Source organism: Solanum tuberosum, unplaced genomic scaffold (genome assembly GCF_000226075.1).
Source record: "Solanum tuberosum cultivar DM 1-3 516 R44 unplaced genomic scaffold, SolTub_3.0 scf00009, whole genome shotgun sequence".
In the NCBI taxonomy this organism is placed as follows: Eukaryota; Viridiplantae; Streptophyta; class Magnoliopsida; order Solanales; family Solanaceae; genus Solanum; species Solanum tuberosum.
This window is the reverse complement of record NW_006238935.1, coordinates 1,551,711-1,565,394: the sequence shown is the minus strand read 5'-3', so window position 1 is coordinate 1,565,394 and position 13,684 is coordinate 1,551,711. Positions and strand designations below refer to the sequence as shown.

At 33.0% G+C, this 13,684-nt stretch overlaps 1 protein-coding gene across 1 annotated transcript; it reads left to right on the top strand.

The window, feature by feature from the left end:
• The first annotated feature begins 9,589 nt into the window (after positions 1-9,589).
• LOC102606139 (uncharacterized) lies at positions 9,590-11,398 on the top strand. Its single transcript, XM_006339299.2, has 2 exons — positions 9,590-9,829; positions 10,909-11,398. Exons 1-2 carry the CDS (start codon positions 9,751-9,753, stop codon positions 11,142-11,144), a joined length of 315 nt encoding a protein of 104 aa, XP_006339361.1. The 5' UTR covers positions 9,590-9,750; the 3' UTR covers positions 11,145-11,398.
• Positions 11,399-13,684: the final 2,286 nt, after the last annotated feature.

The following is a 13,684-nucleotide window of genomic DNA, read 5'->3' as shown; positions in this document are numbered from 1 at the left end:
TTATATATTTTGTAGCGGTTTACCTCAGCAAGATAGGAATATTGCTCCAAGTTATTATGGACTAGATAATTATTTTGGTCAGTCCTCACACTTTGAAATGACGGAAAATGTTGGGACATCCTCAAATTTTCATGTCTCGCCTACTTTTGATGCAGATGATTATCGGTATGTCCAAGGAATCCCCATCTAGTGGCACTTTTCTTCAATTTCTCTATTATGTGTTTGATTCTATCTTATATAGTTCTTTTATGTGCTATACTACGATGTAGCCAAGTCTTTTAGTGATGTTCAATATTTCTTGAATCTCCCTAGCCTCATGTCAGGCTTGCAAATTGGACTTCTTGAACAGAAACGAATAGTAGAGTATTTTTGGAGAATCTGATATGAGTGCAACATCAAAAGTGAAGAGTCCGTACAACTAAGGATTTAGGACAAAAGGTTTTCCTCAATCCAAACATAACAAGAATGGGAGCATATGTCAAGGAGCATTGGAGCCGTGGCCTAACAATAATTAAGTTTGTTTCTTAGTGTATTTAAATTATTTATTGTTGAATTACTGCTTCATTATAAAATGTTTGATCAAATATCATAGAAATTTTTCTTTTCTTGTGCTCATAGTATCCTTGTACTTCTTTAACTTGTTTCTTTGTTGTATAGATTTTATGTAGTAATTATGTTAGTTAATGTAGGGCTTGGTAAGCATTTAGTGTTCCTAATAAGGATGTAGAAAAGTAAACTAAATTAAAATTAATATGAGTTGCAGAATGAATGGTGTTTACTTTTGTTTTTAGATTTGGATTGACTGTCACTTGTGTTTCTCATTTCAAGGACTTAGGTTATGGTTCAATTTATTTAGGAGTTAATATTTATTGCCACTACATAAATTTTTTGATTTGCATCTCTGCTAAGCTTTATTTTGATGTGCTTTGGTTTTGGTGATATACTGATAATACTATGTTTTTACTTAATGGAAGTACTTGTTATTCTAGTCCTTATTCGGTAATTAGTAGGAACTAGACGTGATAATAGTTATTTTATTTATGGAATAATACATAAACATGCCTTTAACTTGGCTTCATTTTGCGTCTACACCCTTCAACTTTGGTTGTGCACAAGCAGACACTTCAACTTATATAGAGCTGAACAAGTAAACGCATGCGTCTTACTTGGCGTCCTACATAGCAATTCGCATCCTACACATCATCATACATGGTGTCCTATGTGTATTATATCATGCAAGACGCGTTTACAAGTTTATTCAACTTTATACAAATTTAAGTGTTTACTTGTGCAGACAAAAAATTAAAGGGTGTAGATGCCACCTCAAGCTAAGTTAAAGGGCATATTATATATTGTGTCTTTCTTTAATATGTTTGAGAATATGCTATCCGACTAATTATATACTTCTGTCCAAAATTAAAAGAAGTTTCTCTATATGATGGGGTATGGAATGGTGCTGACTTTTTATTCTGGAAAGTTGTTTAAAATGGAATGTTTGGCCAATAACATTCCCAAGGTATACCCAAGAATTGAAGTACATCCTTAAGATATCCATGTGAACCAAAAACATGGTTATTGTTTTTCTAAATAAACAATTTTCATCCTTTCATTATCCAAAGTCAAAAAGTTTACAAAAACATAAAACTCGTGTGAGTTTACATGGTATGAAAGCCTCCCAAAAAATCTTCTTTGTTCATACATTATAGCCTAAATGTTCAATAAAAATTTAGTAGTATACTCGTTGGTGTATTTAATCTTTTGGTGTTTGATTCCTTTTACTAATAATGTGTCATTCCTCTTCTGTTAAAACCTATAAAATAATCTAATGTATACGTCATTAAACCAATTTGCTTAGTTCAAATTATTTATGTCTCTTTACTTGTTATTTGATTTATTTTATTATTCAAAATGACTAATTATCTTTTTTTTTCAGAACACATTTATAAAAAATTTATTAAGGAGAAGGTTGATGGGATTTCTACACCCAGGGATGAATTGGTATTGAAGTACTATAAGGAGACATTAAATTTGAAGAAACATGCCAACAAATGGAGCTGGAGACGTTAAGTTGGAGGACAATGCCAACAAGGAGCATATGTTGATGTTTTTGAGCTTAAGTTGACATGGAGCTAATTTTTATGTTTTTTAAACTTCAGATATGTTCGATTTTATTTGTATACATGTTATTCATTTCTGAAGGACATACCATTTTGAAATTGGTTGTGCAAATAATGCACAAGTATAGTTAATGAATTAGTGTAATTTGAATGGATTCAATTATTTATTTCATGATATGTGAAACTTAAGTAATTTTTGGTTTGTACTTCTAAAAGTAAGCTAGGGGTCATGAAAACATAACAAATCAAGCCAAGAAAAAGCTAGGATATTTACATATTAGCTTAAAAAATATCCAAGCAAAAGAGAGTTGTTTTTGCTATGAAGTTACCTAGGGAATAATCCTAGCTATTATTTGCTTGGATATGTTTCTTAGAAAAATATTCTAGCTAAATTAGCTAGGCTAACAACGTTTTTCCTAGCAAAATTTTAGCTAAGAGTGTATTAGCTACAAAAGGTTGCTACGGTTATTTTCCTAGCAAAAATGATGTTAGCTAATTTTGTAAGTTAGCTAGGGATTTAGTCTATCGCTAATGACCTGTTCTCTTGTTTGCAATACCAATCCAACAATGTAATTCATTTTGTTTATTTCAAATTAAAGACTTTTTTCTAAATCAATATTTAGAAATTGAATGCATACTGTATAAGGCTTGCTGAAAATTTGAACAAATTACAACATCATTTTAAAGTAATGAAAATATGAGATGGAAAAAATACCTAATTTATATAATTTGTAGGGTCAGATTGTTATGTTGTCGGGTTGTGCTACTCCAATCTTTCAAGATTTTGATTTTTAGTGTAGGGCTTCTTCAATTGTCGGATTGGGACCATCAACTGTTATGTTAATCTTCAAAGTGAAGTTTGGAAGCCATGAAAGTGAAAGGGGAGAAGAAGAAAGTGAAAAGGTAAAGTAACTTTTTATAAAGTGAAAGAAAAACTTCCACTTTACAAAGTGTAAGAAAAACTTACACTTTATAAAGTGTAAGAAATAGTTCCGTTATATATTAAAACATACACGTTATGAGACTAACGGAAAACGTTTAGAATATCAGATAAAGTGGAATTTTTTCTTCCACTAAGCCTATTTTAGTTACTTACAAAAGTAGTGGCTTATTTTGGTCACTTTTATGTTTTTGTGGCTTATTTTGGTTCCAAACTCATGTGACCATTCTATGTTGTAGGTTGGTAGTCCATTCTATTATGTTTTAGCTTCTTTTCCTGTGATATTGTTCTAATAGATTTAGTTACATTTAATAAGAGTTCTCTTATTACTTTTTAACCTATTAGTCTACCTGATGAATAGATGAATAATTTTCAAATCTGTTTCAGGCTTTTCCTCACTCTCTGATTCTTCCTTAACTTTCCTAGAAAAATAAAAGAAGAAAGCATATCCACATCCTACATCTGCTACAAGCACTTCAACATACAAAAAAAATAAAAAACAATCCATAAACGCCGCAAGAACATTAGTCAACCCAAACGACATTACTAAAAACTCATTATGACCATATCGAGTTCGAAAAGCCGTCTTTGGAATGTCGTCTTCTTTCACCCTCAATTGGTGATAACCCGATCGGAGATCAATCTTAGAGAAGTAATTTGCTCCTTGATGTTGGTCAAACAAATCATCTATCCTTGGAAGAGGATACTTATTCTTAATAGTCATCTTGTTCAACTGATGATAATCAATTTGGTAGCATATCAGTTGTTTCTTTATACTTTACTTGGATCTCTTTTTATGCTTTTAACTATTCTGTTTGTTTCTCTCCAAACAGGAACAACTGATTTACAATTCACTAATGAAGTCAACTGATGTATAAATCAAAGATAGTATTGTCAGTCCCACTAACTTGAACTTTTACGGGTGTTTCTAATAAAAGATATGTCTAACCTCTTATTTTGTCTAATTTCCCTAAACACATTCATTTCAGAGTAGGAACCACTTAAACAACTTGTTGAAAATAGAAAGTCCAAAATATCATGGAAAGGTCCTTAACAGTAGCAAGAAAGCTCATAGAGGAATCTAATGTATGACAAAGAGCAAAGTCAGAATAAAGGGTGTAAGAAAGCATCAACAGACATACACGTAGTTCAAATTCTGGTATAAGTAGTTGCAGATCCTTAACTTTGCTAAGAAAGCATCAACAGACATACCCATAGTCCAAATTCTGATATAAGTAGTTACAGATCTTTAACTTCACACTGCAAGCGAAAATAATTTCAATACGTCAATGCAATGAGGTAAAGAAACTCCAAACTAAACCCACAACAGTATACAACTAAAATGAAGAAACCCAAAAAGTTAATTCCGATGGAAAACCAACATATACGAACAGAGAAAGTCCAGAAGAAGTATGATGAAAAAAAAGACCAACTAAAATGAAGGAACCCAAAAAGTTAATTTCGACGGAGAACCCATATATGAACAAAAAAGGTTCAAAAGAATTATGATGAAGAAAGACTAAATTAATTGTTGCATGTCAGAAACAAAGCAAAAAACAGTAACGGAACAGGAAAAACGCTATCACAAAACAAAAATTGAACATCAACAATAAACCCAACTGAAAAAGAAGTAAAAACCTTCAATTTTAAGGAAAACAAAGAAGATTACAAAAAATTCAAAAGAAGCAATATGAAGAAGCTTACCTGAATAGAATGCTAGAGGAAGGAGAACTTTTGGTGTGCATTGATCGGAGTCTGCAGTGATGTTTATATTGAAAACACATTAACAAGACACGTAGCCAAAATGGAGCAATAAGAAGACCAAAATACCCTTAGATCTATGAAATATGCATGTTGAACCAGCCTTTTCTAATACTATATATAAGAGTAAATAAAATCCTTCTCTATAGTGATTTCAGTATTAAGATGCAAAGCTTAAGAAAATGTCAAACTTTTAAGGAAAAAATAATTTTTTTTAAAAAAAGCATGACAATTTAATTTGACAAAAAAAAAATTGAAATTAAAAATCAAGTACTTCTTTACAATAGTAGACTCTAGCTATTTTCAAGAAAATTAAAATTCAGATGGACATACCCATACAATGTTGCTGATGTTATTTCATACGGAGCAATTGAAATTCAGCACTATAATAAGGGTAAAAATTCAAGATAAACGGTCATGGTTAAAATTATATTTCGAAGAAAATTTTGATAAACAATCATTTGTCACTTTGATAAAATGATCGAGCTGAGAAATACTAAATCAAGCTAATAACGTTAAACCTAAAAACTAAAAAATTGTATTAATTTTTATACAATGTCGTTTGTGCTTATTTTGGAGACTATAACTAATTCCTAAGATTCCTAGCCACTTCATTTACTCTCATTACCTCAAAATCAAATTCTTCTCCATCGAGCATCTCTCCTAAGGCAAGAATAAAGATTCCAAAGCTTCGAGTCTTCTTACCCAAATTCCATTAGGGTTTCAACCAAGATACACGTGAACTTCATCAATGAGTCTTTCTTCACCTATTAAGTTCCAAAGAAATCTCAATTTCTCAATTTATGATTCTTCTCCAATTTCAGAGTTTCATGATTTCTTATGGGTTCTTATTAAAATTCAGTTTATTCTTCATGATTGATCTTATTATGCATAATTGATCTTAATTCAACGTTTTTAATGGTTTTTTTTATATGAATCCTTGCTATGCGAGTATTTTCATGATCATAATTATGCTATTTTCACATGCAAGATTTATGAACTCAGATTTTCATGAATTATGGATGCTTTCAGATATAGTGTTATTCAATTTATATGATTATCATGATTTAAATGCTTTCAAATTATATTATATCATCATGATTTCAAGGAGCAATTCAAATAACTAGATTTTCATGAATGGTTCAATATTATTAGATTCTTACTATTTCTATCATTATGCATGTTTCTATTGGTATACTTAGCACCGAGTAGACTTTTGGGATGGAAATTTTTGTTTAGCGTCCGTGGATCTTTAGTAGTAATCCCTAAACCCCAGAACTACGTGCCCCCGTAGGACTTAGAGTCAGTTTGGTTTGGCTTTAAAAAGTAGCTTTTAAGTCAAAAAATAAAAATTCAAACTTAAATGACTTTTAAGTTGAAAAAATAAGAAGTAAGGGGAGACCTAATTTTGGTTTTTAACTTTTTTTAAGTCATTTAAACTTATTTTAAGTTATTTTTAACCTTGTCGAGCACTTTCAAAAGCTAAAAGGTCAAACTTTTAAGCCAATCCAAACAGATTCTTAGTCTTTACCGACTTTAGTTAGTGGATCCACCTTAGCTTAAACTCATGGTCCTTACATTGACAAGTAGGTCACTCTCTTTTCGGTGTGGGAGCAGAACACTAAACTTCATATTGTAGCTCACAGGGTTTGTGCCGGTTAACAGTATCTCCTACATTTGTTATGATTTTCAGAATATTGCATGACCTTGTACTAGATTTTCGAAATCAGATCATTAGTTTACATGTTATGTTTACTTGGTCTTTACATTATCATGTTTTACAGACTTATCATGTTATTACGTCATGTTTATGCATTTCCCATATTCAGTACATTCCGAGTACTGACCGTATACTTTTATCCCTATATTATTTCATAATATAGATTCTGATGCAAATCCTTCCAACCGCGGTTAGAACATGATTCTATCAGCATTACCCTACTTTGGTGAGCTCTTATGGTTTGGGATTATGCCACTTATGATTTCTTATGTTCATTTCAGACTTTACTTCAGTTTTCAGATTATTCGGGTGAGCTAGGAATTTGTCTTAGCGACTCACTTATGTATGAGGCTATTTAGACATTTGTATTTTCGTTGATGCATCGTTTGTAATCAAATTTCTCTCTTTATGCTATATTAGTCATTTGAGACTTTATTTTGCTTTTCATGATTATTTTAGTTATGTATGTTATCTTAGTGTCATGCTATACCATGTGGTTAGCTTGAGGTCATTCGTGACTCTAGGCATTATGTCACGTCAAGGTGTAGTCTTGAATTGTGACAAATGTGTAGAATTTTTATATTTTTTAAGAAAATGAAAAATTCGTAAGCTGACCAGATTTGATTGGACCATTACCAAGATGAATCAGGCTAAAAATCAAGCCCATCCCATCACATCCCATATCTCGACAGATTCTATTCCACCCATCCCTCCATAAGAGTAGATCTTAGATAACCGAGGTCAAAATTGTTTTGAGATTGAGTCATCCCGGCTCGTCTACCCCTCTTAGTTAAAAGGAAAAGTTACATAAAAAACAAAACATGTGATATGTATTTACTATACACAATTATAATTTTAAAGAAATTACGATTTATAGTTATAGTTAGGATTTTATAGTAAATTCATCTCTCATCTCTCTACACTCTCACTCGTCTCTCTCATCTTTCTTTGCCCTCTGTCGCGCACCTCTCTCCTCTGTCTGCCCCCTCTCTCTCTTGCCTCTTCATCCCTCTCCTGCAATATAAGTACAAATGGTAATACTCAATGGTATAAATATAAACGATTACAATCAATGATACAAATACAAATGACAACACAAATATACATGATGACACATAAATACAATACACAAGGCAACAGATGAATATAAATACAATTAGTTACGAATTACAACGACGATACAATTATATTTGTCGATAAAAATTGTGTTTGTTAATACAATTGATTTGCATCAACAAATTGAATACAATAGTCTTCGATACAATTATATTCATAAAATACAAATCAATTGTATTCGTGATACAATTACCGATCAAATATACAAATCAATTGTATCTCTCTCGCCTCTCGCTTTTATCTCTCCCAGATCTCACTTACTTCTCTCCTTCCTTTCTCAATCTCGATCGTCTCTCTCCTCCTTCTAGTAACTAATTTTTTTTTGTATAAATCAATTATATATATTTGTAATACAATTATCGATCGAATATATATGGGCAAATTACAGAAATCACATACTTTTAAGGTAAAATTACAATCTATCCCATAAAAATTTATAATTACAGAAATTCCTCAAAAATTTAAAAAAACGGATACAATAATATAAGTGTTGATACATTAAAAAGAGGTTCGGATACATTATTAATTAAAGGTTACATATTTTTTTGGTTGCGCTTTTAATGGAAAATTAAAATGGAAAATCAAATCCCTTAAATCACACCTGTTAGTAGATGATACAGAATATAACACCTTGTTAAGTAAGATACATTAATGACCAACATTTTATACATGATATACTAATCTAATATATTTTGTTAAATATTGAATCATGAACTTATTAACTATTTGTAAATAATGTATCTTATATGTAATTGATACAACATTTACTATGAAACTTCAAATACCAAATACACATACGGACCCATAAACAACCTGTTAATAGATGATACAAAATTTTACACCTTGTTAAGCAAGATACATTAATGGCCATCATTTTATACTAATCTGATGTATTTTGTTAAAATTTTGAATCATGAACTTATTAGCTATTTGTAAATAATGTATCTTATATGTAACTGATACAACATTTACTATGAAACTTCAAATACTAGATACACATACGGACCCATAAACAAAACTTGGATGATACATTAATGACTGAGATCTACTGAAAGATGCATGTTATAATACTTGAAACAAAATACATTATAACTTGACTTACGTATCAATTGATTACTGAGAACAATGATACATTAAATACGAGATCTGAATTTGTTCATTTTTGTATCATCAATTGATTAACTAACAAAAAAAACATTACAACATTTGAAAGAAGAATAACTAAAACCTAACCTCAGGTGATGAAGGTAGAGAAATTGCAGGAACAAATTTTTGACCCCTTTTTTTAGGGTTTTAGGAACCTGGGTTTTCAAAGATGAAGCACGATCCTTTTTCTTCTTCCCATCTTTTACATTCGCCATTAACAATGGATCGTGGAGCCTTTTGGATCTGTTCTCCGCCCAATCAATATCTTCGTAGTCATATATCCGATTAGTGTTAGCATCATCCATCAACAGTTAGAAGAACAAATAAAAGAGGATTTAAAGAGAAGTATCGAAATTAACTAGAGTATGGACAGAGAGAGACTTGATTTTGAAAACTACTGGAGAAATCAACTGTCAAGATAATGGGGGAGAAGATTAAGGAGAGAAAGAAGGAAGGGACAAACTCTGCCTTTTAGCGTAGAAAATTTTGTATCCGCGATTTTTGACTTAAGAGAAAAATGAGGGATTTTAGAGATTTGTAAAACTAATAGGAGATAATGGTAATAAGTGAACTAAAATGTGAGATTTCTGTAATTTTTACATATATAAATCAATTGTATTTCTCTTCCTCTCTCTTCTCAATCTCAATTGCCTCTTTTGTCCTTTGTAACATGTAACTACAAATCATAATTAAGCAAAACTATAGCCAGTAAACCTAATTAAATTTCAAATCTTAGGTACTTTTGAAACTTACTCCAGTTAAAACAGAATTTATTCTCTAGTTAAAAAGGAAACTTGTCTTAGAAAGCTAATTGGGGATGAATTTATGATTTGGTGGAGTAAGACTTTAAGGTAGCAGCCGTTGAAAGTTGACAACACAACAAACTCTTCAAGCACAAATCTTCCCCTTGTCTGAACACAGAAGAAGAAGAAGAAACCCAAGAATTAGAGATGCAGATGCCCAAAAGCCCTAATTGGGGGCCTCTTCAATCATCCTTGTTGTTGACTCTTTTCTTACTTTTGATTACAGGTTTGTACCCTTTTCTGCTTACCAATCTTGATTTTCATTCTTTCGGAGAAAAACAAAGAAAGATCTGCACGAACGCTTGTACCCCACTTGGATTTGTTGCTTAATTTTGTAAAAGTGAAATCTATACAGAGGAAAGTTTCAATTTTGTGTTAGAACTGAGTTGTATGGCTCATGAGCTTTTTAAATCGTTATAGTTTAGATTCAATTGGAGTGCTATTATTTTCAATATTAAACTTTGATTTGTTGCTATGATTGTTTTGTGCGTCTAAGAGGACTCTATAAAGTACCAATCTTGACCTCCAAGGAAGGAAAGACTGTGTTTTCTGTTCTGATTTGATAAATCATACTAGGGTTATTCTTGTTTGTTGTCTGTGCTAATAGAGGTTTAACTCAATTCTTAAAATCTGAAATGTCTAAGAGAAATAGGATGGCCATGGGGGGGATTTAAGGCTATGTGGAGCGACGTGGCGTGTGCGGGGTGGGTCAAAGCCTTAGTTTTTTAAAATTATGCTCCTTTCTTGTGTTCTAGTGCAAATTCTTATCATGAACTTAATTTTATACACCACCTTGGAAGAATTGTTTTAATGTAGAGTTTAATTACGAATCTTTTTTTCTCGAATTGTAATTCCAATTTGGTTTTATTTTCCCAATCTGCTCCGACTAGGCCACTAGTAATGTCATTCTTTGACAATTTCATGTAAGAATTCTAGGTGAAACTATTGTTGCAGTAATCTACTTTGACAATTTGCTATTCTTTGATATTAGTTTATTCATCTTTCTAATCTAAGTAGGAAATTGGGATTAATCCACTGCAAATAATAAATTAGTCCTGGAACTAAGGACATAAATGAGGTGGTAATAACTTCAAGTGGGGCAGGGTGGGTTTATGCGGGCGGGACGGAGCCGGTTAAAAATAAAAAAACGCTATGCGGGGTGGGGGTGGGTGGGGGGGTTGAGAATTTTGTGGGTTTGACTGTACCCGCCCCACCTTCACCCCGTTGCCATCCCTAATGAGAAATTATAATCTGATCTCTATTTATGGTTAACATGCTGAGTCATCCTTCATGGTGTTTTTAAAGGTTTGGCAGATACCTCATCAACATCAAATGAAAGTAAAGGGAAAAATCATTCATCCAGAATTTCCACCGGAGTGAGACTAGTGATAGTGTGCCTTGGAATTTTAGCTTCTGTTGGATTTTGTTATGTCCTTTTCAAGATATGGCAGAAGAAGAAAAGGGAAGAGCAGCAAGCTCGTCTCCTAAAGCTCTTTGAAGAAGATGACGATCTTGAGGTTGAGCTTGGGATTCGGGATTGAGTTTACATTTTCTCCATCTATAACACAGTGCATTCTAGAAGAGGTGCGAGCACTGTCATTTTACAGAAAATTGGGGTTGTTTCTTTTTAGTTTGTATCACAACAATAATTAGTCTTTGCATTGTGTATAGTTGAAGATTATTTGTAGATTATATTCTTGTTTTAGCTTGTAAGGTATATCTTAATTGACATTCATACAATGCTAAAAACGCCTATAATCTGCAATGGTTACATGAAACTTCCAAGGAGTGTAAATGATTGCCTCTGTTCCTTGGTCAGTCTTGATGGGTTTACTATGTTCTGATGGGATCAATGAATCCCGTGTGCATATATTATCTTCATCTCCTCGGTACTTAAGATCAATATGGTGTCCACATATTACTCTGGCTTATCTGTCAGTGTTAAGAGGACATGGCATATCTTTATTTAGCCGACATGTGAGCACCTGGCTCTAATCCTAGTACTATAAATGTTACAACTTCTGTAGAGCCAGGTATCTCTTCATTCTTCAGCCGTAAATTTTTGAGGTCGAGATCTTAAGGTATTTGGGGTGGGTGTTTGAAGGAAGACATGTGCCAATATCAAATTTAGCTTTTGTCCAGGTGCCTTCTTGTTCTCCTTTCATTGGCCTGGTATTTGTGGTTGATTCTATTTCCTTGTTGGTGCATTTACTGGCAGGATTCGCTGTTAAAAGTGTCATTAAGCTATATGTTACTGATTCAGTAGCTAGTAGCATGACATTTCAACTATGTGAGCCGCTACTCATTTTATACTTCTATTCATACTTTCATGTTATATTAATGAAAGTGATTTTCTGTTACTGCTTCTTTTATTTCCTCAAGGTGAAGCTCTAAGATTGTTTTACTTGAATGAATTAGAGAGTAAATAGGATTAGAATAAAACATGTATTTGGAAGAATCTAGTCTGGTGGTCTGGTGGTCTGGTGTTAGCATATGGTTGGTCCAAGTAGGATCCAGTTATCAACTAGAATAATTTCTTACTAGTGCAGGGGTCTGAGCTGCGTACTGCAGCAGAGAGTTTCTTATTTCTTTATCTCGTTGGTTTTTCCCTGCTATGATTGGTTTAAATATTTGGATTTTAGAAGCTGGAAGGTCAACCAAATCCAAAGGTTTACATGGTAATTGAAAGGTGAGTGTCATTTTGGTAATTACAGTTTTCGTAACAACTTTACCAACTACTCTTGATTCATTTCTTTAGATTGCTGTCAAGATAAGAATGTTGTCTGTGTGATGAGAAATATTCACCCCAAATGTATCGTAGGTAGTGCATTTCTTGGGCAGCAAGTTTTATTCCAACCTTTTCACACACGATCATAGTATACAACAAACAACAACATGCCCAGTGAAATCCCACAAGTGGAAGCAAACTTTACCACTATCCTGTGGAGATAGATATATATTGATGTATTATTTTCCGATAGAACTGATAGTCATTTGTACAAAGCAGTAGGAAGCCTCATTGAAACTCCATTTTGGAATTGATGCATTCTCCATAAATAAGTGATATCATACTTGGCATCTCAATTACTTTTTGTTATTGTTTGTACCCAAGTGATCCGTGTGAGCTGTAAGGTCTTTTCAAAAAATATCAATTCCACCATTGTGATGAGAGGTTGAGGCTTTGACCCTACCTGTATATTAGTAACCAGTAGGAAAATACATGGAGGAGAGGGACTACGGGTCTGACCTTCACAGGAAGACGAAGCAATCGATCTATATTTATCCCCTGCCTATACAATGTATCTATACATCAAAAGGTTTCCTCCTTGTTTTGGCTCTGAAAGAGATGACCTGGTTGTGACGCCTTATTTGGATAACGATGGAGGATAGAGATCTGTCCTTTTACTGCTGTAAGATATAGAATGGTAAGGGGGGAAGGGGGAGAAGAGAGAATGACGGAGAGTTACTGCATAGTGACTAGTGCGTACTCTGACTTCTCATTCTCGCATAGCTTCACCAAGTCAAGTCTAGGGGGGGAATAAAACTACAATAAGACCACAAAGAGAGAAACTTTTGAGTAACTGTGTCAAACAGCCAGCACTTAGCCAAACTTACTAATAAGAGCTTATGTCTTTTGGTGTTTTGATGATCTCCTCACAAGTGCAGGGACCTGGTCCTCTGCAGAGTATGAATACTTGTCCAGCTGTCAAAGTGCGGTACAGCTGTAAAAGCTGTGTCTGCGTCAGAAAAGTTGGTGAAGCTGCAGAGTACTTCACCAATCAGAAACAAGAGATTGCTTGTACGTTTGGTAATAACTTTTTGTGGTATATACTAAACAACATACAAGAATATTCATTCATTCATTCAAAGAGAGAAAAATTTCAAGCTTCAAGAACAGCAAGGGATCTGATCGATTGCTTCAAGAGCTTTTTGTACCAGCTGTTATTTTGTTTGCTTGTAATAGTTCTGATATTGTAAGATCCGTTTCACTTGTGAAAGAAACGTTTCAAACTTGTTTGAATCATTGTAAGAACTAGGTTAAGGGTAACTTAGGTTCTTACTCTAAAAGTCTATATTAATC